Here is a 27,991-nt window from a genome sequence, read left to right on the forward strand (position 1 = left end):
TTATGTCAACCATCTGACAATGACACCACAACAGTTCACGTGTCTTATTTATTGAGTTATTGATGTGACAAGGAAGAAAGATACTATAATGTGGAAGCATTATTGCCAGAGTTGAAACTACACATCACGGTGCGTTTTTTGTCAAGTGGGGATTCATATCCAACTCTACAATAGATGTTGTCAGTTTCACATATAGATATTTCAGTTGTTTCTATTTCTCGTAATTTATTTCAGTATGTGCTTCTAAGGGAATGAATCTTACTCTTCAAGTTACTTATCGGCAGATCGTCCATGTTCAAGTTGAGTAGGGTGGCCTCAAGTGCAGCTAAATGTCGTTGGTTGTTTCTGTAGCCAGCACCGTTGGAATCCAACAAACACCTATGTACAGAATAGATACCCAAGAAACGAACACTACTGCATTCCTCCCTTCGTAGTTACTCTTAACTTTGGTGAATGTTACGGACGCAATACCTAACCTCAAACCACGTGCAGCTACTAGTTTCGTGTCGCCAAAGCTGGAACACCTCGATACTGTGTAGTTTCGTCAGCGATTTACGCAGCCGCTTAATGCACAGTAGTGCAGTTTCGATACTTGGCTTCGCAACCTTTAAATCATTGAACCCACTCTCTATCCGTCCACTCTTGCACACTCTAATCCTTTATCATTAATCTCTACTGATTTCTCCTCTCTCCTCCCTTACTCTGAACACCCACATCAGGCGAACGTGTATGAGACAATGGTTCCTGCAACTGACAGTATACGTAATATCTCTGAACATATAGAGTGATTTCTTTCAGATGACGCGTCCTAACTTCATGTTGTTGTTGTTGTCTTCAGTCCTGAGACTGGTTTGATGCAGCTCTCCATGCTACTCTATCCTGTGCAAGCTGCTTCATCTCCCAGTACCTACTGCAACCTACATCCTTCTGAATCTGCTTAGTGTACTCATCTCTTGGTCTCCCTCTACGATTTTTACCCTCCACGCTGCCCTCCAATGCTAAATTTGTGATCCCTTGATGCCTCAAAACATGTCCTACCAACCGATCCCTTCTTCTAGTCAAGTTGTGCCACAAACTTCTCTTCTCCCCAATCCTATTCAATACCTCCTCATTAGTTACGTGATCTATCCACCTTATCTTCAGTATTCTTCTGTAGCACCACATTTCGAAAGCTTCTATTCTCTTCTTGTCCAAACTAGTTATCGTCCATGTTTCACTTCCATACATGGCTACACTCCAAACAAATACTTTCAGAAACGACTTCCTGATACATAAATCTATATTCGATGTTAACAAATTTCTCTTCTTCAGAAACGCTTTCCTTCCCATTGCCAGTCTACATTTTATATCCTCTCTACTTCGACCATCATCAGTTATTTTACTTCCTAAATAGCAAAACTCCTTTACTACTTCAAGTGTCTCATTTCCTAATCTAATTCCCTCAGCATCCCCCGATTTAATTTGACTACATTCCATTATCCTCGTTTTGCTTTTGTTAATGTTCATCTTATATCCTCCTTTCAAGACACTGTCCATTCCGTTCAACTGCTCTTCCAAGTCCTTTGCCGTCTCTGACAGAATTACAATGTCATCGGCGAACCTCAAAGTTTTTACTTCGTCTCCATGAATTTTAATACCTACTCCAAATTTTTCTTTTGTTTCCTTTACTGCTTGCTCAATATACAGATTGAATAACATCGGGGAGAGGCTACAACCCTGTCTCACTCCTTTCCCAACCACTGCTTCCCTTTCATGCCCCTCGACTCTTATTACTGCCATCTGGTTTCTGTACAAATTATAAATAGCCTTTCGCTCCCTGTATTTTACCCCTGCCACCTTTAGAATTTGAAAAAGAGTATTCCAGTCAACATTGTCAAAAGCTTTCTCTAAGTCTACAAATGCTAGAAACGTAGGTTTGCCTTTTCTTAATCTTTCTTCTAAGATAAGTCGTAAGGTCAGTATTGCCTCACGTGTTCCAACATTTCGACGGAATCCAAACTGATCCTCCCCGAGGTCTGCATCTACCAGTTTTTCCATTCGTCTGTAAAGAATTCGCGTTAGTATTTTGCAGCCGTGGCTTATTAAACTGATAGTTCGGTAATTTTCACATCTGTCAGCACCTGCTTTCTTTGGGATTGGAATTATTATATTCTTCTTGAAGTCTGAGGGTATTTCGCCTGTCTCATACATCTTGCTCACCAGCTGGTAGAGTTTTGTCATGACTGGCTCTCCCAAGGCCGTCAGTAGTTCTAATGGAATGTTGTCTACTCCGGGGGCCTTGTTTCGACTCAGGTCTTTCAGTGCTCTGTCAAACTCTTCACGCAGTATCGTATCTCCCATTTCGTCTTCATCTACATCCTCTTCTATTTCCATAATATTGTCCTCAAGTACATCGCCCTTGTATAAGCCTTCTATATACTCCTTCCACCTTTCTGCCTTCCCTTCTTTGCTTAGAACTGGGCTGCCATCTGAGCTCTTGATATTCATACACGTGGTTCTCTTCTCTCCAAAGGTCTCTTTAATTTTCCTGTAGGCAGTATCTATCTTACCCCTAGTGAGATAAGCTTCTACATCCTTACATTTGTCCTCTAGCCATCCCTGTTTAGCCATTTTGCACTTCCTGTCGATCTCATTTTTGAGACGTTTGTATTCCTTTTTGCCTGCTTCATTTAATGCATTTTTGTATTTTCTCCTTTCATCAATTAAATTCAATATTTCTTCTGTTACCCAAGGATTTCTAGCAGCCCTCGTCTTTGTACCTACTTTATCCTCTGCTGCCTTCACTACTACATCCCTCAGAGCTACCCATTCTTCTTCTACTGTATTTCTTTCCCCTATTCCTGTCAATTGTTCCCTTATGCTCTCTCTGAAACTCTGTACAACCTCTGGTTCTTTCAGTTTATCCAGGTCCCATCTCCTTAATTTAGCACATTTTTGCAGTTTCCTAACTTCATAAAAGATGTAAAAATTTCAGAATTTACTTCAGGTTGAATCGTGATAGATGAACTGTATTTAGGTACCCGAACGAAACAGTGAGGAAGATGTAATATTTCAAATGAACATTCTTTCATGTTTACTTGGAAACATGATGATGATTCACATTTCACCTAACTTAATAACCTCTCATAGCACAACATTCGTTTCCAGTTACGTTGCTTCTTACCGCTTCTTTGCGTCAGCATATAGAAGATATTGTGAATCACTTAATACTCATGTACATACAATTAAGGTGAAAATGACAACTGGTGGATAACTGTGTTGGTGTCATCGAAAGTCAAATTTAAATCACAAGGGAATATCTGGTCTGTATCAGTACTCCACCATGGACCTGACGGTACCAAATGATTTACCCCCTTTCCTATTCCAGTCGCGAATGGCTCGCAGAAGAATCATTGTCAGCAAAACTCCGTATCGGCTCCCTAAGTCGTCAGATTTTCACTTTGTCGTCTTTTCGCGAGAAGTATGTAGGACGCAATTATATGTTTCCACACACTTTTTGGAAAGTATTCTCTCGCAACTTCAACAGAAAACATCGTCGTGGTGCACAACGCCTCTCTTGTGGCATCCGGCGCTGGAGATTGTTGAGAATCTCCATAACGCTCCAGCGTCGGGAAAACGATGCCGTAACGAAACGTGCAGCTTTTCGTTGGATCTTTCCTATCTCGGGTATCAGTCCTATCTGGTAAAGATTCCAGAATGATGAACAACGCTTGCGAATCGCTCAGATGGTTTTTTTGTAAGCCATTTGTTTAGCGGATGAATGATGTTTCCTGAATATTTTTTCAGTAAGAGATTATTTGTTTTATGTAGTCATTCCACCTTAGGTCGCTCCACGTGGTTACTCTAGGGAGGTCAACATTGGGTCATGGCTTTAAGGGAGATGACCACAAACTGACCACGACTGAAGGGAGTTTCCAGGGAGGTCTGTTCGCAATAAATTTCAACTGCACAACCATGTCGCATTATATTAAACAGGCTGACAACAGAGATGTAAATACTCTCCTGGAAATGGAAAAAAAGAACACATTGACAACGGTGTGTCAGACCCACCATACTTGCTCCGGACACTGCGAGAGGGCTGTACAAGCAATGATCACACGCACGGCACAGCGGACACACCAGGAACCGCGGTGTTGGCCGTCGAATGGCGCTAGCTGCGCAGCATTTGTGCACCGCCGCCGTCAGTGTCAGCCAGTTTGCCGTGGCATACGGAGCTCCATCGCAGTCTTTAACACTGGTAGCATGCCGCGACAGCGTGGTCGTGAACCGTATGTGCAGTTGACGGACTTTGAGCGAGGGTGTATAGTGGGCATGCGGGAGGCCGGGTGGACGTACCGCCGAATTGCTCAACACGTGGGGCGTGAGGTCTCCACAGTACATCGATGTTGTCGCCAGTGGTCGGCGGAAGGTGCACGTGCCCGTCGACCTGGGACCGGACCGCAGCGACGCACGGATGCACGCCAAGACCGTAGGATCCTACGCAGTGCCGTAAGGGACCGCACCGCCACTTCCCAGCAAATTATGGACACTGTTGCTCCTGGGGTATCGGCGAGGACCATTCGCAACCGTCTCCATGAAGCTGGGATACGGTCCCGCACACCTTTAGGCCGTCTTCCGCTCACGCCACAATATCGTGCAGCCCGCCTCCAGTGGTGTCGCGACAGGCGTGAATGGAGGGACGAATGGAGACGTGTCGTCTTCAGCGATGAGAGTCGCTTCTGCCTTGGTGCCAATGATGGTCGTATGCGTGTTTGGCGCCGTGCAGGTGAGCGCCACAATCAGGACTGCATACGACTGACGCACACAGGGCCAACACCCGGCATCATGGTGTGGGGAGCGATCTCCTACACTGGCCGTACACCTCTGGTGATCGTCGAGGGGACACTGAATAGTGCACGGTACATCCAAACCGTCATCGAACCCATCGTTCTACCATTCCTAGACCGGCAAGGGACAATGCACGTCCGCATGTATCCTGTGCCACCAAACGTGCTCTAGAAGGTGTAAGTCAACTACCCTGGCCAGCAAGATCTCCGGATCTGTCCCCCATTGAGCATGTTTGGGACTGGATGAAGCGTTGTCTCACGCGGTCTGCACGTCCAGCACGAACGCTGGTCCAACTGAGGCGCCAGGTGGAAATGGCATGGCAAGCCGTTCCACAGGATTACATCCAGCATCTCTACGATCGTCTCCATGGGAGAATAGAAGCCTGCATTGCTGCGAAAGGTGGATATACACTGTACTAGTGCCGACATTGTGCATGCTCTGTTGCCTGTGTCTATCTGCCTGTGGTTCTGTCAGTGTGATCATGTGATGTATCTGACCCCAGGAATGTGTCAATAAAGTTTCCCCTTCCTGGGAAAATGAATTCACGGTGTTCTTATTTCAATTTCCAGGAGTGTATAAACCTATGGCATATACTGCTCTGATTTGCTCTAGTATGTCGTACGATATAATATTTTGGGGCAACTGTGCAAACAGAGTACAAAAGCATGTAATGTGACTAATTTGCGGTGTAAATCCAAAAATGAACATTACGCTATTACGCTCAAGCGTTTTAAACGTGTTTGTTGTATTAAGTTTTTTGTCATTTTCCACAAGTAGAAGAATCCTCTCACTATTGGGTCTATGGAATGAAAAGTAAATATAATGTAATCTAAACAAAACTGATCTGTTCGTCGCATATAATATGCATATGTAATCATAATATATATCATGTATACTCTACAAGAATTCAATTTTTTGTCTTCGTGTACAATTGTTTTAATTCTTCTTGATTATAATAAAAATTGATTTCAGTCATCATCTCTGACCTAAACAATTCTAAGCTGCTGATGTTTCTATGATCAGTCCACTTATTGTTCGTAAGACACAAAAATCTTTCGAAGTGTTGTGGAATGTTACTGTGACATGTGAGTCAGTCGAGAATAACGAAACGAATGTGTTTGAACACGAACATCTCTGATCGAATTTATCGAGTCCTTGTTACGTCCATGTGTCATTTGTACCACAGTAGCTGACTAGTGTGAGGCGAGAGCAGTCGTGGACTGCCACTGCTGACCGAGAAACAGCTGAATATCCTCCTCTCACGACCTCTCTAGACACGTTTTGACTACGTCATTCTTTCCGCGCTCCTCGCATTTCCTTGAACCAAACTGTCTCCTTTCCACAGAAGCACGAACACAAAACAGAGATCTGTCGGTCATGAAATTTGAACTATAGAGAGTACTCCGTGGGATTACTGTTTGCGAAAGAGATCACTGACGGAGTATTCGGTAGAAATAGGCGGTCAATAATGTAACCGGGAGAATTATAGAAATATTGCTGTAAAATGCGATATCCCGGGAAAAACGGGAGAGTTGTCCGCTCTAGGCTAGTCCTACATATTTTCCTGTACCGTAGTAGTTGTCACCAGTAATTTGTCGCCTATGGTGTAATCTAACCAACAGTGGAACTCTTCGTTTAGTAATCCGCAGTACGTTACATTTATATATGTCCTGGTAAAAACCGCAGGTCATTCCCGCAGGGCCATAAGACAGATCCTCAAAATTATAGACCTATATGGTTGACGTCAATCTGTTGTAGAATTACGGAACATGTTTTACGCTCAAGAATTATGACGTTTTTGGAAAATGAGCTGCTCCTCTATAAATATCAACATGGATTCCGCAAACAGAGATCCTGCGAAACTCAGCTGGCTCTGTTCCTCCATGAGATCCACAGCGCACTGGACAACGGTGCTCAGGTTGATGACACGTTCCTTGATTTCAGTAAGGCATTTGACACCGTCTCGCATTCCCGTTTCATGAAAAAAATACGAGTTTACGGGGTGTCGGAACAGACCTGCGATTGGATTCAAGTCTTTCTTGCAGATAGAACTCCACACATCGCTCGTAACAGAACAAAATCGACAGATGTTAATATTCGGGGTACCATAGGGAAGTGTGATAGGACCCCCGCTGTTTACAATGTATATGAATGATCTAGTAGAAAGCGTCGAATGCACTCCAAGGTTATTCGCAGATGAAGCAGTTATATATACCGAAGTAGCAACGCCAGAAGATTGTATGAATTTGCAGAACGACCTTCAGGGAATTGATGAATGGTTGCAGACTCTGGCAGATGACCCTGAACGTAAATAAGTGTAACATATTGCGCAAACATAAGAAAAGAAATCCACTACTGTACAGCTACACGACTGATGACAAACAGCTGGAGACCTTGTCTGCCGAAAAATATCTAGGTGTAATTATCCAGAGCGACCTTAAGTAAGCGTAACTATCCAGAGCGACCTTAAGTAGAATGGCCACATAAAACAGATAGTGGGAAAAGTAGACACCAGACTCGGATTCATCGAAAGAATCTTAAGGAAATGTGACTCATCCACGAAAGAAGTGGCTTATAAGGCGCTTGTTTGCCTGATTCTTGAGTATTGTTCATTTATCTGGGATCCGTGTCTGGTAGGATTGATAGAGGAGATAGAGAAGATCCGACGAAGAGTGACAAGTTTTGTCACTGGGTTGTTTAGCTAGCGTCAGAGCGTTACGGAGATGTTAACTATACTGGCAGCCGTTACAAGAGAGGCATTGTGAATCACGGAGAGATTTGCTATTGAAATCTCGGGACAGCACTTTTCGGGAGGAGTCGGACCACATATTACTTCCCCCCACATACATCTCTCGTATTGACCACGAGGAGAAAATTCGAGAAATTAGAACCAATACAGAGGCTTACCGAAAGTCATTCTGGCCACGCACTATTCGCGAATGGTTCAAATGGCTCTGAGCAATATGGGACTTAACAATTGAGGTCGTCAGTCCCCTAGAACTTAGAACTACTTAAACCTAACCAATCTAAGGACATCACACACATCCATGCCCGAGGCAGGATTCGAACTTGCGGCCGTAGCGGCCGCACAGTTCCAGACTCAAGTGCCTAGAAACGCTCGACCACACTGGCCGGCTATTCGCAAATGGAGTATGGTTGGAGGGATCAGAAAGTGATACCGAAAGTAACCTCCGCCACACACCATTAGGGTGACTTGCGGAGTATGATGTAGACGTAGATGTAGATCAAACGCCAGTCCCTGCACCAGGCGCCGATCTTCTGCAGCTCTTACTGCGCTTAGTGCTATTCTCTCGACGTTGCAACCTCCCTACAGACGACAGCAGCATTTGCGAATGGATTCGTGGAGCCTCTCACCTAATTCACTAGCTAGATCTTTAGCATAAGTTATAAAAGCCTACTTCGTCTGAAAAGAATGAAATTTATCACCTAGGGCTAACGTTTCTGAATGAAGTGACAGAGTTGTAGGTACGTGAGGAGTTCAGTGTGGATGCCGGGAGAGATTCTTGTTGGTTAGCGAGTGCGGGCAAAACACTGTATGTGTGTATGAATCAGTGGCGAGCACCGCGACAGGTCCGGGAAGCGCCCTCGCCCGTCCTGGCGAAAGTGACGGCCGCGCAGCAGCGGCTGCCACTGAGCTACAAACCTTGAGCCGCTGCTCGACTTTCTCACCGCTATCGAGCGCCGACCGTTCGCCTCACTTTAATTACGCCCTGACCGGCGTACAATCGCTTGCAAATCCCAACTGGAGCACAGCTCTTCCCGCTCTGAAGATCAGCATCTAAAGGGAGCCATCTCGGGCAGTACTGATATTCTTTATTTTGGATCCGCTTTATAGAAAACACGGTTCTGTTCCAAGTTCACCTGAACACATTTCGCCACGACTCTGGAATCTTATGTAGGTGGTTTCTGTTTGTCCTACTACATCGCTGTACGAACATATTTCACATTTGTAGTGCAACTCGATCTGCTGACGAAAATTTAATGCACCAATGATCTGACTCGAAAAGTAACGTGCTGCCACACTAGATAACGATCCACGATTATGGAACAATGTATTTTGTGGGTCTACAGCATGTCAATGGCCACCACATGTGCCTTATTATGAAGCCCCGAGCGCTTGCAAATCTTTAGCTATTAATAAGCAACATTAAATACAGCTGCGTGAAGTCGATGTCCTAAGAGAATATCATAATAACGAGCACGGCAGTTCACTATTCTCCGCAACAAGCTAAAATTTCAAATATTTCTATAATTCGTGGAATAATCTACGTTTTCTGGCAATCACAGGACCATGAGTGAATAAATAAAAAATATAAGTGCCACGTGTCGCGGCACTTATGTGATTTCATTGAATCAAAATATTTTCACTGTCGCTCATGGATGGACTTGCAAGTATCTTTGATCCTTATCAATAATTTAGCCATAATACGTCATGTCGTGATAAATGATATACTAGAAATTCGCAGTCGGTGACATGACAGACGAATAAGTGACCAAAGGGAATGTCATCAGTCATGCGGAGCAAAAACTCGAAAGTCTTTATAAGATGTATTGTTCTATTTCGAAAAACTATTTGGCCATTGTAATAACACTCACTGTTGGGTGGATGAGGTGGTCGTCACCGAAACCTCAGGCGACATTTCACGGTTCGCAGCTGGAATTACGGCTGAAAACTGTGTCTACGAGTCACGCATCCCTGTAGTACCACTGCGACATTTATAGCCTTAACTACATGAAGTGATCTAACACGTTCATTACACAGTCGTTGGGTGCCCTCTGGCCTCTAGCAGCTTAACTGATCTCTCTTATAACGCTTTCTGCTGTCAATCACCGACAGAGTTCCATAATAGTAATGGACGTACATCTAACGCAGCTTTTCTGTGAGAGCAGCCCAGCACACATGCCTGTTATTGCTCTGCAGCTTTAATCATTTACACTTCACATCCACTTACCTACTCCCCATTATTTTCGTAATACATGCATTCTTCCTTCAAGGCCTTGCGGTTTAAACAATTCTTTGCAATTGGAGACATTCGTAAATCGCAAACAAAAACTTTTTTCTGACGTGTAGCTGGAATCGTCAATGATACAGAATTCAGAAGTCCTCCAGTATGTGAGCAGACACTGTGAGAATTTTTCAGTGCCAAAAAGTGTGAACTAAATCTGGCAAAAAACAGCGTTTTGCTATCTGTAACTGACTTAGGAATTCTGTGAATCAATCTGGTTATCGCCATTTACAGTTCTAGCCCCTGCGGCCAGTAACTAGCGTAAAATTCAATATCAGTAAAATTTGGTTGTATTTATTTAAAAAAAATGTTAATATGAATTTTAATTCAAATTTTCTTACTTCTTTAACAGTAATCACAGTTAGCATGTGTCAACAGGAAAGATGGAATGAACAAAAGCGTTCAACGACAGATGGAGCGCATGCTCGCAGTGGAGCAAGGATGTCGAGGGAAGTCGGCTGCGTCCTTTGGCAGGAACCATCCCGGCGATTGCCTTAAACTATTTGGGAAATCATGGATAACACCTTCCCAAACTACTTCGCCGCCTCTCTGCGTCTGCCAGCACAACAACCAAACGAGGGAGTATTTTGCCTACTGGGGGCCCGATTTCGACAAGAGCAGGTCTTAAGTTCCTGTCGACCTCATTTATTTTCGTTTTGCGTGACTTTCGTTGATGTCAATCCTGTGGTGGTTCCTATAAAAGAACGCCACCGAGTTCGTTCCCACATGTTCCTTCATCAGAGCTTGTGTCCTGTCATTAACTACTACTTTGTCAAGGGGTGATTAAACGCTAATCATCTTGCCGTCACTCAAAGCTATTCTTTTCCTTGTTAATTAGTCTCATCACAGAAAAAAGTCTAGACTAGCTCTGAGACGCTGTCACTTTTCCACCAGTATCGATTTACAGTGACCTGAGATGACCGCTTTCTCCGCATATTCACTTCTGAGACAGGTATTTCTCCCCCCAACATATTTGAACAGCACTATTGTGCTCTTAACAACTCATTTGTTGAATTACAATAGTTAACACGCTGGAAGTCTATTTGTATCATTTAGAAAAGTCTGCACAAATCTCGAAACAGATTCACTTTGGCAACTGATCCGTTGTTTGCAAGCACAGACTGTACCGGAGACACTTGTGCAGAGGTTGGGACGGCGGTTCGCACCTCTCCGCTGCTCTGCGCACCTCTCACCGTGCCTCAGGGTGAATGTGGGCCGGCGCCGCGCTGAAAGACCAGTTGTACACTTCTTGTCCGCCAACCACACCCGTAGGATCCTTTGAACTCCCGATGCCCGCACGTGGGACGACGAGAATTTCTTCTAATCTAAGCGAGGCTTTCCCCAACACTTGCACACCAACAGACATGTAGCAACAACATCTATCACGTCCATTCTGCAGTGATTTCTTTGTAAAATATTCAACACATTAGATAAAAGGTTCCTCTTCGTCTAACTGATTTGCGAGATGATACTCACAAAAATTACACATACGTCTCCCAGGGCTTCGTAGAGTTTCGTATGTGTATTTCACAGAGTTCATATTCTTTATCATGTTCCTATATTCGTTCATAGACAGGAGTTTATACATCCTCCAACTGCTCTCCATCACAATGAAATTAACATAACGAGCTCAGTTTAAAGGTCGAAGCAGAGTATCCCTGCTGAACCTGATCCCAGGGGAGAAGTCTAAGCGTGGGCTAGAAGAAAAAGAAGACAAAAAACGGCGTGATCTAATCGCCCAGAACATTTTACTTTCGTTAGCTCAAAGTGAAACTGTGGCAACAAGTATGAAGATGCGCAATATAGGTGACCGTGAACTACGCATCATGGTCTCAGTCTTCAAACGCCAAACAGCAAAACACTTTATTCTGCAGAAAATGGTATAAATCTGAAGATAAGACCGGCAGCATCTGGACGTATCGTTGTTGACGGTTAATTTGTGTAGTCCAGTTGTGATCCTACGCGCTTGCTCTTGGGTTCCCGCAAGGCCGCGTTCGCAACAGTTCTTGCATCCTCAGGTTTACTCTGGCACTAACTGGAGCCTCCAGAGGCCTCACGTTGGAGTCAGTGGCCGGCAGGGTTTCACTGGCGGCGTGTTCCGGGCGCGTGTCCAGCTCGCTCGGGCTGGAACACTTTTGCCGCGCAGCGGAGAAACCTGTCCTTGTGCCGGCGCTTCCTCCGCCAAGAAAGCGATCGCCTCGCGTCCTTCCTCTGCCGCTGGCCACGTTCTCGCTTTCCTCGGTCCTACTCCTGCCCGCTACTCTTCCAGGAAAGCGGCTGCTGGTCAGAAGTATCCTTAGGTTCACCTCTGGAGCATCCAACAGGCGATACGCAGTCATATTTATATCTGGGTATACATGATAAGTAGACAGGATCTAAACGAATGAGGAGCTGGACTTAATGTCTAGCAACGATGAGATCGTGACAGCCAATGCACAACCTCAAATAGGAGAACGATTGAGATGGAAACTAGCCGCGGTATTTTCAGTACCACCCTCCTGGAATTCACCTCAGATCATGAGAGGAATTTAGAGAAAATTTACACGTAGATGTCTTCATAAATGGGAGTATAGTCACTGAACGATTGAACCGCCACATGTGATCAAACATGATGCGGCGATAAAAGACGACTGAAGGAACAGACAATTAGGCAACTGGTACTTCGAATGCATAATAACTAACGTTTTAGAGTTCGCGGGCAACGGCCTTGCCGCAGTGGATACACCGGTTCCCGTGAGCTCACCAAAGTTAACCGCTGTCGGGCGTGGTCGGCACTTGGATGGGTGACCATACAGGCCGCCATGCACTGTCAACATTTTTCGGGGTGCACTCAGTCTCGTGATGCCAATTGAGGAGCTACTCGACCGAATAGTAGCGGCTTCGGTTAAGAATACCATCATAACGACCGGGAGAGCAGTGTGCTGACCCCAAGCCTCTGCCCCTCACATCCGCATCCTCCACTCAGGATGACACGGCGGTCAGATGGTCCCGGTAGGCCATTCGTGGCCTGAAGACGGAGTGGTTTTAGAGTTCGCAGTACGTCGCCAGTGCATAGTAATCAAATATGGCACAGTCTGAAATTCGTATAGTCTACGCATCCCTGGTTGTTTCTGTATGCACCATGCACTTCAGTACTTTAGTCTACCATCTCATGACCGAAGAAATTTGTCCTTACAGGAGCTAGAAATTATGTTAGAGTGTCTGAAATAGAAATCAGGACGTTGCGAGATATTTCGAGTACCTTCTGTAGTTGACAGAACAGCCTTTATTTCAAAATTACTCTAACGTTTGAGTTTTCTTTATGAACCTCTTTGTTATCTGAAATGGTACAGCAAGAAAATGGTTGAAATGGCTCTGAGCACTATTGGACTCAACTGCTGTGGTCATTAGTCCCCTAGAACTTAGAACTACTTAAACCTAACCAACCTAAGAACATCACACACATCCGTGCCCGATGCAGGATTCGAACCTGCGACCGTAGCAGTCGCACGGCTCCGGACTGCGCGCCTAGAACCGCGAGACCACCGCGGCCGGCAGGGTACAGCAAGAGTAGACTACTCTAACCACTAGGATGAGGAACTATATGTCGTATGCTGCATATAGATAAGACTAACTATATAGTTGTCAGACTTAACAAGTCTCTAAACTAACATCGGAAAAACAACACAGTATCGAAATGTGTTCAATGCTCGAACACAAGACCTCAACGCTTGATGTATTCAAATGGCCTCCACAGGATTTGCCGCAAGTCACTATAAGCACGGGGTAGTGGTGACTGTTCCTGTTGCCCACTTTTCTGCGTTTTATTAGTTCCCTGCAGCCTCCGCTCAATGTGAGTCAAGGGCGCTGCTCTAATAAATAGGCAGCTAAATAGGCGACAAATTCAAAGTCTTGCACCACCCTATTAACAATATTATATTCTGAGTCATCGTACCGGTTAAATAACTTCTACATTTGATGGCTGGTAGGGGTGGGGGAGGGCGTTAATGTAGTTGAGGGTAGCTTGTTGGTTTTCAGATATCTCTACGAATTTGGCACGCGTTGCGGCGTCCCTGACTCAGTAAAACAGCTGACACAAGATGCGTTCTGCGGGCATTGTACTGGTGTTTTCTAATTACCGCCGAAAGGCTGACAACGCTGCTGCTGGAGGGAGGAGAAAAACATGGCTGTGAAGTTGTTTTCTAGCCGAAGTGTAGCTAAATTACATGGAGATCATATATACAAAGGCAAACTAACGAAAGATGTCGTTTACCAGAAGGAAATAAGTGGGGAAAGAAATAGAGGAAACAGCTGGAGAAATATATACTCACCAAAGCATATCGATCTGACAACAAATGTGTAATGGGCTATAAAAGCCAGAAACTTCATGAACATCATATTGACCCCTGTCTGTACATAGTAAAGTAATAAAACCGTAGATATATATGATACTTACGTTTCGTTTCGAAACGACAAACGAAATACAGAAGTTCTTACGATATGAGTAATGGAACGAGCCTCTAAGGTCAGTTTCTTGGGAGACCTCTAGAAAAGCGTATAAAAGAGACGGCGCACAAGACTCAGTCTTGAGTACTGTTCGAGTGCTTAGAATCCGCATCAGTAAGACGTCGAAGCAATTCTGGGACGGGCTGCTGTATTTGTTACCGATAGGTTCGATTACTACGCGAGTGTTGAAGAAATGTCACATGAACTCGAATTTGTATCTTTAGAAGGAAGTCGAAAACACTATTTTTCACATCACTGTATTTGTGAGTGGAACAGGTAGAGATATGACTAGCAGTGGCACAAAGTTCCCTTCGCCATGCACCCTGTGGTGGATCGAGAAATACGTATGTTGATAAACTGGGTCATCAGTGTAGTAGTGACAGACACACCACTGCCCTCTGGCTTTCATTTTAGAGCGTGAGAAGATATCAAGAGAGCCTGGAGATAAGCGTAAGAGAAACACGTTAGAGTTTTGTGATGTTCAATATTTATGTTGACCAGCGGCAAGGGAATTTCACATCACCTGTACGGCAGCTTCGTAAACAGATAATGAAGGCACTTCGAGTTCACGGACGTCGACGTATAGCTATCTTGAAAATTACCGGTATGCTTTGGTCAAACCTGGCGGCAACGACCGACCGTCGCGATTAGGAAGGTGTGCAGTAACTGTGACCTCTGCTGGTAGAGCGAATGTTACAGTACCGTTTGCGTCGAGTATGTCAGTAACTGATAAATACGGATTGGTAATCGAAAGTAATGCGGATGTACATTATTTATAAAGTTCGGCTGGTCCCGGCGGAGGTTCGAGTCCTCCCTCGGGCATGGGTGTGTGTGTTTGTCCTTAGGATAATTTAGGTAGTGTGTAAGCTTAGGGACTGATGACCTTAGCAGTTAACTCACACAAATTTGAACATTTTTTATAAAGTTCCTTCTCTTTTCATTCTTAGTCATATTACGCTGCAACAAATAGAACAGTGGCGAGCTTGGACAGTTCTGTTGTAGCCACCGCCGCAGACACATCAGACGTGCAGCGGGACTGTTGCCGAGGCAGTTATGAGTCAGTTATCGACCGTACAGCGCGCCAGCACAAACGACTTGGCTGTTACGGAGCTCCGCCGCGAGCAGTAAAGACGCTGAATGGTCGTCCCGCTGCCACACGCTAATACCCCACCGTGCAATCTCCTATCACCATTCCTCTGCTTCTCTCTTTGTGTCTTCATTCCAGTGGTGCCCCGTCAATCACTCTCTCTCCGTCACTCGCACACCTACCTCACTTTCGAACGTTTACAGCAGCCATAACGCTTCAGTCGGTGGCCGAACGAGACGGTGCGATGGCAACACAATCAACACGCTTTCAGCAGGACGGCGTTTCAAACTCCCGGCCGCTCATCCCGATGAAGGTTTCCCGTGATTTCCAGAAATCGCTTCGGCAAATAGTGATGTGATTTAAAAAGAACAAGGCCGATTACTGTCAATATCAATGAAATTCACCAACAGTCGTGTAATTAAGATGTTATTTTATTTTATTTTGAAGACTACGGGGTGCAGATTGTCTAATCATTAGAAAATAGGTGCAGAAGTGAACAGAGGTAACACCTGGAGAAATGTGTACCCATCAAAGCGTATTGATCTGGCAAAGAATAAGCAATGGGGGATAAAAGCGTGAAAACTCGAGTACCTAGTGCTAAGCATGTCTGTGAACATTAAAGTAATAAAATAACATACATATGTAATACTTGTGTTTCTTTTCAAAATGAAAAATGAAATATAAATACAACTGAAATATTGCACATTATTAGGTACGAAAATGAATAAATATCTAGAAGCAAAAGAGCTTAATATGAGCTAGCAAGGATGAAATGCAACAATATAGATGTGAATGGGAAAATCATTTGGAGACAATGGACAATTACTGATGAAATAAAAATGCGATGTAGTACGAAATAAAGCACCATTAAGTAGGTAAGGGGGATGGCGCGGGATCACGATGGCGTTGTATCCGAGTGAGCAGCAGAAACAGTCATCTGGCTGGTTTCCGACGTGTAGAAAGAAGAGGAGGAAAAGAAGACAAATTATGATGACTCTGCTGGTAGAAGCCTTGCTTTTCAGAGTATCATGGCAATAATATGACGCATGAAGAGACCAAGACCCATCGGATCGTAACTAATATAGCCACAAAATTATTCTATAAATTTTCAAGTGGAATTCTAGCTACTCGAGCTATAGGTAGCTCCCGCAATCACTGCGAATTGTGCTTCACTGTGAACGATACTCTACTTAAGTATCACGGAAAGTAACAATGACGTGCTTCATTGCTTCATTCCCTAGAAATGAAGAAATGAAACAGTGCGGACACAGATGTTGAGAAGAGCCTTATGACCTACGAATACTTAGACAAGATAAGCACGACAGTCTTAGGAGACACCGCCTGCACTTTTGATAACGGCTTCATTTCTACAGAGAAGAGCACCCACAAGTTTCTACAGGCATGCTGAATCCGTGTCAGTTCACTCACTGACGATTCTGCGGAGCTTCCCAAAGGCGAAGATGCTGACTGCACCCGATCTTCCAAATACTCCGGAACATCTTCTTTCGCATAAAGATCGGATGACTCAGCAGCCCAGCTGAGGGCGGATGGCGCGCCTGAGTGTTCGTCATACCGGGGACGTACACATGCAGCTCTATAAACACAACCGTTCTCATCTTGCAACACTGAAGCATCCGGATAATCGTCAGGAAGTTATAGAAAAAAAAGACAACAGCAGGTCACTGCGATTGTTGAAACATACAACCTAATACATGTTCACGTTAGCCTAAATGACTAAACCCACATCTCTGCAAGACAGGAACACCAGAAACATCACAGAATCACCTCTGACATCAACTTCATCCTCCACACACTGGGCCACTGATGCTTCCGTCCATTGCATCATTTGAAAAGCGGCGAAGTCACGACTCGCCAGGCCAGACCACACGCTTCCAGCCAGATACTGTCCAGTTTCCGTGTTTTGGCATAATGAAGACGTTCAACTTAATCTGCTACTGAGAGCAGCTGCATTTTGCAGAATACCCGTCTGTAAACGTACACCGCATGCAGTCCCCTTAGCAATGTTAGCTGGGAAGCTAATTGGAATGGATCTGCATTAGCTGACAGCTATTGGCAACACGCGACGCCTTCTGTCACTCTCGGTTACGAACATTTTATGACTACGAGTGGATCACCATTTCTTTGTAACGATCGAATCATAATGGATTGCCAAAAAAAATGTAGCTAATTATGAATATTAGTTGTAAGCCTTGTAACTTAGGCAGAGGTACACGTACAGTACAAACCTCTTTCGTCAGTCCGTCCCATCTGTAAGCAATCAGCCCTCAAACACCAAACATGGCTGAGTTCAAAAGTCCAGTGATCAGAACACTTCCAGCCTTGGATGGTCGACAATCTACAGCAGATCCCTTGTGAATGAGCATTATCTTTAGGTAGGCTTTTACACAGACGGTTATCTGTCTCTACCGTACATTTTCATGCATGCACCTGCATCTGCATGTCACTCTCACTGTGACAAGTACTTGAACTTAAGGGTTCGATTAGAGCAACAGAATCTGCCGCTTTCACGGTTCGTAGTATGTATTACCATACGTTACTGTGTATACCCGAATATTAAAAAAGTTATAGGCTGGAATGGTCTTCTTTTCTGGTTCAAAAATGGTTCAAATGTCTGACAGCACTATGGGACGTAACATATGAGGTCATCAGTCCCCTAGAACTTAGGACTACTTAAACCTAACTAACCTAAGGACATCACACACACACCCATGCCTGAGGCAGGATTCGAAACTGCGACCGTAGAGGTCGCGCGCTACCTCACTGAAGCGCCTAGAACCACTCGGCCAAAACTGCCGGCTCTTTTCTGGTAATTTATTGAAAATCTAGTAGGTTTCATTTATGTTTTACACTTACTGCAATTATGTGCTCTTCTGTATATTCATTGCAAACACTTGAAGAAGCAATAAAAAGCAGACTAAGCCAATCCAGAGTCTCATTTCCTTATCATCCCAATATTTTCATCGGTAGCTTAACATCCAAGGCTTTCTGTATTGTCTCCACCCACAGTCACCAAAAAAATCTCAGCTTGACCCCATCGATGTTTCACTCCTGTAGGGACCGGCCATCCTGATTTAGGTTTTCCGTGATTTCCCTAAATCACTCCAGGCAAATGCCGGGATGGTTCCTCTGAAAGGGCACGGCCGACTTCCTTCCCCATCCTTTCCTAATCCGATGAGACCGATGACCACGCAGTCTGGTATCCTTCCCCAAACAACCAACCAACTCCTGTAGGGAGCCGAAAAATCTGAATATGATGCCATTGCTGTGTCGCTCCCGTGTGCAGCCATTCGTGTGCGAAAAACGGATGATCTTGAATACCGCATGATCTGTGATCTGAGGATAAGTTTCTAAATAAGTAGGTCCCGACCCTCGCCGGTTTACGACACCTGGTAGAGTCGTATGCATTCAATTTTGATACTCCAAGAAATCGAGCAACACCATTCACCACGTGATCACAGGCACATCGAGTTACGAAGTCCCTAAGTACTCCACTGTCTCGTCTCCACTTCGACCAATCTTGCTGCCCTGATTCCATAAAACTGACTGGCAGCTACATACCCTCACCGTAATGAGTCAAATGAGAGGTGGAGGTCACGTGATCGTTTGACACTTGTCCTGTGCCACCTAAAGCGCTCGAAAGGGACAGTGTGCTCTTTTAAGGTGGTGACTTATTTCTTCCTGTGAGTTGTATTCGGGAAGCCCTCAACTACATCACAGATGATGCATCGGATATGAATGATGTGACTGGCTCGGTGTCTTACCACAGGCTCCGCCACGACTGCCTTAGCGACGGGGGCGGCGTAGGCGACTGCGGGGGCGGCGACTACGGCCTTGGCGACGGGTGCCGCGTACGCGATGGCGGGGGCGGCGTAGGCAGCGGGGGCGGCGTAGCCACCGGGCGCGTGCAGCACGTTGCCGTACTCGTCCTCCAGCGGCAGCGCCCCGGCCAGCATCGCCGTCGCCAAGAGCACCACAACCTGCCACACGAAGCACCGCATCACGTCGTACTCGCCTCCGAAAGGCAAAGCTGGTAAAAGGTCTCGAAATAAAGAGGAAATTTTGCACAGTGGCCTGGCTGCAGGTAAGGGTTTTCTCATTTCAGTGGAACAGTACTCATATCATGCATGAACAAAATATTTTACCCGAGGTGCGATGTGCGGTCAACATACGAAGTTGAAGGAAGTTCGTGGGGATCTTCCACTACTTCTGAAGAGAGTCTGTTACTTAAGTAATGAGATTAAATGTGCCTTTTCGGACTTTCGTTGGCTTGTTCTGGCTGGCCTATTAAGAGATTTGCTATAGGAAGGTTCTGGAATTTTGTTTTTGTGTACGAAAACTTGCTACATTAGACGGGGTTGCATACAATTAAACTCACAAAGAAACTAACCAGACATTTACAGTACGACAAAAAATTTGACATCTGTCTAACCAAAAAATGCGCAAAAACAGCACAAACTCCACAATCCTCTTTGAAATCAATTTAGTTCCAGATAGAAAAAGAGAGCCACTGAATACGACACACGTCTGTGTTTGGCAGAAGGAAGAGTCTTAAAAAGCAACATTTCCTTCAGAAGAAGTGATAAATGCTATCGTGTGTAAATCATATTGGCACTAAGATGTGTGTGACCAATGAAATGGTAGGCATCTCGGGAGTAAATAATATTTAAATTCATGAATGTGAAACACTTCTATGCGTGATGGGTTCTTCTTTTATTAATTCCAAAACCTCCTGTGGTCTGATGTTTCAAAAAAGATTTTTCAATCGTTGAAACATAAATTATAGGACTTGCCGTACTGTTATCCCACCTTAAACGTTAGGTGAATCCTCGTCTACAGTCCATAAAAACACTTCCCTGGAAACATTGGGTGATGTAAGTGAAAGAGAGAGAGCGAGAGAAAGAGAGAATGAGAGTGTCTGAGAAAGAGAGAGAGAGAGCTACAGTTAAACAGTTTCTTGAAGACAGAATGCTAAAAAATCCACATCATTACAAGTGCATCGCATTACCTATTACAACTTGCGGTAAATGACTGTGGCATTTACAATAAAGAATGTAGTATGCAAAGAACGTCAACAGCTATATCATAAGAAAATACAAATTACAGCTTCAGGTAGGGTTGTAATTTCTTTCTAGTGTACCACGCAATGACAAAATAATAATGCAAAATCTAGGATATAATAATTTCTTATAAAATGCGATTTGTTTAATTCTATTTCTCGTGAGCATATAAAACTTTAAGGCCCTCATTTTTCTTTTCGTAAGTTTTTATTTTATGTAATAGAAATTTTATTCAGTAGCTTAAGTGTAAAGGACTTTTACATAATCGACACGAAAATTTCACAAACAATGAAAACGTTAAATGCAGGTTAGCTACTGATTTCATTTAGGAGAATAATTAATACCAAAGCCAACTTTTAATGTCTTTGAGTAATACCCATAACCGCAACAACGTAAGTACGCAACATCTAATATGTGTAAAATGTTTCGACAGATAGCACTCCACTGAACGATAATTCCATTCTATCGCTGACGCCTTTGTCCCGCAATTTACGCAGGGTCGGCGTGGTTGCAATCGGATTTGGCAATGTTAGTTTGAAGGAGCGGCCGGATCTCCTAGGACGTTATAAGTGTACCCCAGGTGTCTGCGTCTAGTGTAGATCATGAAATAGTGCGACCGGGTTTCAAATGTCTGCGAATCGTGTGTCTGATGCGGAACCTGGGGACCAGCCTGGTATTCAACTAACGGTATGTGGAAAACTGCCTAGAAACCAAATCCAGGCTGACCAGCACACCGGCCCTCGTCGGTAAACCGCCGGGAGGATTCGATCCGGGCCAGCGCGCCTATCCGAGTCCAGGAAACAGCGCATTAGTGCGCTCGCTAACCTGGCGGGTCTCCACTGAACGATAATATGGAAACCTTTTAATGTGCCACGTCTGCGAACTATATGTCACAAATATATTCTTTAGTGAAAGAAAAATAAAGCTTACAATAATCAAAATATCGCATTTCTCACTATCATTCTGTACTGTATATAGGTTGCAGAGACTTTCCTAATTTAAATAAATTCTTTGTTGTATTTTCTAGTCGTTCTTTGACGATGCTACTAACATTGAACAGGTTTGTCTCAGACATTGTGGAATATTGGAGATCTGGATCAACCTGGAAGCGTACACGTATAGCCCGATGGTTAAGGCGACCGCTCAACAAAAGCGGGAAATCCGGGTTCGAGTCCCACTCCGGCAGAAATTTCCATTTGTGTAAGGTTACATATATAGTCACTTCTTGAGTATCGATATCTGTACACGTAGTGCGCTAGCGCAGCAGAACTGTCGCCAAAAGAATCCCCAGTGATCGAATAGCTCGGTTTGGCGCCAATCGCTACGGGTGGGTCGGAAGGCATGTGGTAGTGGGGAGTCGTGGCTGGATGTTGTACATGCCTGGACGATACATGGACGATACGTGGTCGCGTAGTGTGAGAAATGGACGGGGTAGAGAATTCATCAATATTATAAGCGAGTCGTTATCAAAGACCGGTAGAAGTAATGGTTGCCTCAGGAAAGTAATAACAAGCCGAAATACGAGCGAACGTCAGTACGTGTGCGCAGAAACTTTAGGAACTTGTTCTCTGCCTTGTGCTAGAGACAATAAATCTTCCAGTTTGATGAAACCAGTGTCTCCTTTCGAATCCTTTTCATGCGTATTAGATTGAGTGTGAAGATTTTTATGGCAAGTGTGGTGACTTTGATGGTGTATGTACCGGCAGACCCACTATTCCATTCTTAGTCTTCAGGTGTATGTTCCTCTCGAGTAAAAGGAGATTATAGTTTAACGTCCCGTCGACAACAAGTTCATTTGAGACGGAGCATAAGCTCGAACTAAGGGAATGTGGAGAAGGAAATCGGCCGTGCTCTTTCAAAGGAACCACCCCGGAATTTGCCTGAAGCGATTTAGGGAAATCACGAAAACCTAAATCAGGATGGCCAGACACGGGTTTGAACGGTCATCCTCCAGAATGCGAGTCCAGTGTGCTAAGCACTGCGCAACCTCGCTCAGTGGGCAGTTAGACGCCCACTCTAAGCTGTGCATCATAAGCATTGACCCGATTGCCTTGATCATATCAACGTAGTTGGATTTAGAGGGAAACATTGCCGTGATTTATATGAATAAAAAAGGAGACATCTTACACGTGTCACCAACAGGTATTCCTTCAATACCTAATGCAGCTGGTGTCAAAATTATTCGCAATTGCGACTAATATTTGGGAATGTATTCTGTGTTCCCAGCATATGTCCGCGCACAGGTTTCGGCGTTGACACAGAAAGCTGAGCGCGCACCTGTCAGTTGGCCCGTCATGTCACCGAGGCACGTCCCGGTGGCCGCAGAAGCGTGCACTGAATGCGTCAAGCGAGCACGCTACCCGAAACGCTAGCAGCTCTCTAGTCACGTGCCGCTGCACCTGCGTGCGCCGAAACTTTCACAGTTATTTAGAAAATTAACTCTCCGTCGCAATCCGTGCACGCGTTTCCTTTCGAGTTCCCACGTGTAATTGTGCACGGAATGAAACCCGTTTCTCCTTCCAGTTTACCAATTTTTCTCGTGTTCGAATGTTGTCTAACTTGGTAGACTTCTCATCTGCTGCCATTTATTGTCTGAAAAATGATAACAGCGAGGAACAAATGAAATTTAGCAGCACATCGACATCATTACCATTTGAGAATTTGGTATGAGCTTTTATCGGGAAGCAGTTCGCCAGTGCGATTGTTAACGAACAGTTCCTATATTCTCAAGCACATTTGCAAGATCATAGATCATGTAAATCATAGATAACCTCAACCTGGGTGGAGATTTGAACCTTGGTTCTCCCAGTTTGTTAGCCATTGTGACCCCTCTGAGGCTGCCCCATCGGACAAGGGTTTAGCGCACCTGCACGACCAAATTTTCGACGACTCTTCAGTTACTCTTTCCTGAGTGACTTTAATTTTACGCTACTAACAACTGTGACACATTTTGTGTCCGCTCTCTTCCTCCCACGTCCGTTCTCTTCAACTAGTCACTGCCGCACATTGCTCTGAGTCATTAAGCTCTTGTCTTTAGTAGCACCACGAATTGCTCTGATATTCTTGCTTGTTGAACTCTTGAAGGTAGCAATGTTCTTTCAATGAAGACATGTCATTTTTTTCAGTGCATGCATTTTTCTTTGTTCACTTTTTAATGACTTCGTTCATATGTATTCGTTCACAACCACATATATATCTTTTACTGTTCACTGTATAAATTGTTTGTCAAAGACAATTTATTTAAATTTTTTATTGATTAATTCTCATGCAGATTTATGCCCCACAAATTCCTGTGTCCCATCCATTATATTCTCAGTACATTTGTCACTTTCCCGGTTGCTGCAGCACCCACCACTAATCAAATGATATTGAAAAATGTATTCTGTATTTCCATGTTTATTGAAATCTGTAATTCTGCATAAAATGTAATATTATTAAGAAATTATGTTGAGGCCAGTTGTTTAATTCCAGAGCAGAGCGTCGTGAATTCTCCGCGGATAACTTCATTTGCCTTTCAAATCCATCGGCGCTGATGGTAATGACTCATCTGTTAGTTAGCCTGCAACATATTGACGGCACGCGTAATCATCGTGCTTTTATGGCTCGGCTATTTTCTAATTAGCCCTCGCTCTGACGCCGTAAAGAAAAGATAAGAGACTCTATAGTGGAAGGCTGCATCGGAGGAAACCAACCGGGAACTATCGCCACACTCGTCCCAGTTAATAATTATTTTCTCTACGTAACTGTTCAGAAAAATGGTGAAGCGCATGTGTCAGAACGAAGTTTAATTCAAATCGAAGCCTTTATCGGCCCAGTTTTAAACATTTTGTTGACTCTCCCTTGCCGTTGGGTCTGTCTGAGAAATCTTAACTGGTATCGCAATTAGAAATTTTCCTCAGATGTTTTCCTCTTTCATCGTTTTCGCCTTACGTTTTCACCCCAAGTATACTTAAAAAATGATCTTGATCATTTAACGAACAAGTCCTACACACCACTGTTGATAGCTCTGAATCTCCAAATAACGTCATATTCCCAGTTGGTATATTTTCCTCTATCTGCAGAGTAGCTGAATCTGTCGTCAAGATGTCGCTTTCAGTACAGTATCAAATGCCGCTGAACATGAAAAGGATGTATCTCACTTCGTATCACGTCTCTGCTGAAAGTTTACAACTATCTTGTTCCGGACTGTCGATCTCAGAATCTCCCGTTCGTAAAACGATGAAAGCAGCCAATTTTGGGCTACTGAAGATCGCTCAGACGTATATATCCTAAATTATTGACTTTCGTAACTGGTTCATATTACCTGCTGAAATGCAAGAACCGTAACAAAGACGAAGCCGTCGAGTGAGGTAGCGGATTCGCATTCAAGAGAAGGGCGTTTCGACTCCCAGTCCAGCCATCAAGACGCACGTTTTCCATTCTTCCCCCAAATCGCTTTAGGTACATGGCAGAATGGTTCCTTTGAAACGGCCACGGCCGGTATTCTATTCCTATCGGAATTTTCACTCCATCTCTACTGACCCGAAACGTTAGACGTCATTATTCGGCTAACTTTTAGCGGGTTTATCAGTACGGAGCAAAGCCCCTTTCCAATGGACCAGTTCTGATTTCACCCGAGGTAACCCGATCTTATGCTCCATCTAAAATGACCGCACTTTCGACTGGACGTTAAACTCTAGTCTCCCTTCCTACATTTTCGATTCACAGAAGTTACTGAATTTTTAGTTCCGTACGTTTTATAATTTTCCGTGACTCCTTGTCAGTTGCGAATATCAGCTGTGCATCTAAGAGGTAATAGTATGTACCAGTGGATGTGATCTGAACAGTCTCCACGCCACTTCAGTCAAAGTCTTTGTGACTTCTGTCCTTTACGTACCAGACGCCCGGAGGATATTTCCGCCGGACGGACTGCTGTAAGCTTGTGATACTGTCGTATTACTGCACAGCACTACCATCATCTCCTCAGTACCAACTTAACGGGCGCAGGACAGCTGTGATGGCTCACGAGCAAGTACGCTATACAAACTCAATTGCTGCCGTCTAGTGTGAGACGTAAGCTCTCGCTGATGCGTTACACAGAACGTAAACGTTCTCGTAGTTTAGAAATGAAGAGTTCACGTGTTTCCTGTCAGTATTGTTACTATTTCAGTATTTTCCTGTACCTTACTCGCTTATTCCGTAATTAATGGCTTTAAAAAAATACTTTTTCGCATTTGTACCTAATAAGATCGACTATGAAACAAACTCGGATAAATAAGATGCTCAGGAGATCAGCAAAAGAGGCCAACGTTTAGGCAGAATCCCAGATCTCGTATTTCTTTCCGGAGCCTCACATATTTTAAAAATCATCATGCTACAAGCGGGGCATCGCCAAGGTTAATGTTCGTTTGAAGATGCGTACTCCTCCGTAACCGAAGACGTAACTGTCATTCTTAAATGGATGTAGGGTGTAATCAGTGGACAAAGTTTACTTTTTAAGCTACTGCATTAGTAACGTTAGTGGCTTGTTTTTATGCCAGATCGTCCGACGCCGGGCGACTCATTTTCTTAAGCGGAGGTTCGTGCCCGGACAAGATGCACTTCTGCAGCTTTCCCAACAATTATGTTGATGCAGGCGATAGTGCAGCCAACAAGCGCAGATTATCCCGCAGGTATGGCCTGGGGAGAAAGCAAACCGCCATTTGCATTAACACCTGCTCCAACCAGGAAGTAGAGATTCATCGCGATCCGTTGGAAATCCGAATGTTCTTTCGTTCTGCACTTAGATTTCTCTATAAACAGCAGTTCCCAAGAGACTTTGGAAGGAAAAATGTCTCTAAAAGTTTTCTTCGTGTACTCGTACTAGAGATTGCATTTTTGCACATTTCAACGTGAGCTGATTCATTTCTTGTACAGTGTACAGTCTTTCGTCATTCACGTCGGTGCTCCATTCTTGTAGCAATGAGATTATGACTCACAGCACTCAAGGAGTTGTCTACAACAGACCTCGAGATGTGTGAAAGACTCAATAGACAGAAATTCTTATCATTACATCAGGATACTAATGACATTACAGTGCCATTGACATTGGCATTCGAAAATTCCATTTTTTTCCCCTTTCTTCTTCAAGTATTTGGTATGTTGTACCGAGGGAAAAGCACTGACTACACAGCAGGAAATATATAACTATGGCAGTCTTTGCTATGATTTGATAAGTACAGGACCCGTTTCGTTCTTGTAGTACCATTAATGCACGTAAGATGATTGCAAGAATGGCTACTGTCGATTGCTCTCCAACCTTCCTTCCCCAATAGCTCGCCCTACTTCTCAGGAGTCCGGGTACAAAAGTTGGCATTTGACAGCTGGGGAGCGATACCACTCCCTCCTGCGGTACACTAATGAAGAATCTAGAACTATCAGCTACAACTGTTGTTGTCACTTCAGCTGCGCAAAGCATCGCACGTGCCAGTTCCTAGTAAATAATTTTTTCTGGGTGCAAAAATTTTAAGGATTTCAAGAAAAAAACTTAACAATAACACTAATTACAACTAAGAACAGACTTTTACATGCTTAGAGACGCTTTACAGTTCTACGTAATATGTGAGTTTCAGAATTTTTGCGTATCTTTGCTGTAGGAGTGGCTTTAAAGCGATATATTATCGCGACTTATAGCGGAAGTAGGAGCGTAGTGGTGGGTATTTGCTGACAGTACTTGCTGCTATAACGTCCCATCTCTGAACTTCAAACGTACGATGCTGATGTAAATTAAATCAGACTGTAATGGTCTCTACACCGACAACAACACACTAACCTCCCTTACAGCTTATAGCTGTTTTCACACATTTGGAAAAAAAAAGGGTGGAATTACGAAATATTTGACTCAAAAAAGTGAAACAATTTGGCGAAAGTAGAACTGAGAGACCAGATTTTCATCTGTTTCAAAGGTCTAGTGTGCTTAATTGTTTTACGGCAGTGTAGTGGGCAGAGAGAAAGAAAAGTCTGAAGGCGGTCCTCAACCGATAGAGAAACATCGCGAAGCGGTGTGCTAGAGTGGTGGGAAACTAGATCAAAGGTGGAGAGGCGAAGGCAGAGAGCGAGTTACTGACCTGCGCGTTGAGAGCCATGTCGCTTCTTGGAGGCTGTCGAGGAGAGCGGTGCCTGGATGAGGCGGCCGGCGTCTTTTATAGGCGGAGGGGCGGCGGCGGCCCCGGGGGTGGGGGTGGGGAGGGGGCGGCGCCGGACACTTTTACCGGCCCCACCCTTCACCAACCACCGGGCAGCGCCGGGCCGCGCCGCGTCGCGCCACACGCGTCTTTACGTAACTTCCGACGGCCGTCGCAGTTTGGCCGTTTGGGCCTAACTGCATATCGAACACACTCTTCTAGCCTTATCTCTAATTTCTACACATATTCTGCACCCGGTAATCGTAGGAATTGGTCCCAGAATGGCTATTGTAGCTAGGATCGTACACAAAATGTGACAGAAATGTACATTATGTATTGCGGAAT

The 27,991-nt window shown here is 44.4% G+C and overlaps 1 protein-coding gene across 1 annotated transcript in view; it reads right to left on the reverse strand.

Moving 5' to 3' along the window:
• Positions 1–27,633, reverse strand: part of LOC126285394 (cuticle protein 8) — a 36,533-nt gene extending 8,900 nt beyond the window's left edge. The window contains exons 1-2 of the mRNA XM_049984739.1: positions 27,590–27,633; positions 19,209–19,424 (exon numbers count right to left, since the gene is read on the reverse strand). Coding sequence (XP_049840696.1) covers positions 19,209–19,424; positions 27,590–27,607 — 234 coding nt within the window. The 5' untranslated portion in view covers positions 27,608–27,633. The remainder of the gene's footprint in view (positions 1–19,208; positions 19,425–27,589) is intronic.
• Positions 27,634–27,991: the final 358 nt, after the last annotated feature.

The sequence above is a fragment of the Schistocerca gregaria genome, chromosome 8, assembly GCF_023897955.1.
Source record: "Schistocerca gregaria isolate iqSchGreg1 chromosome 8, iqSchGreg1.2, whole genome shotgun sequence".
Lineage (NCBI taxonomy): Eukaryota > Metazoa > Arthropoda > Insecta > Orthoptera > Acrididae > Schistocerca > Schistocerca gregaria.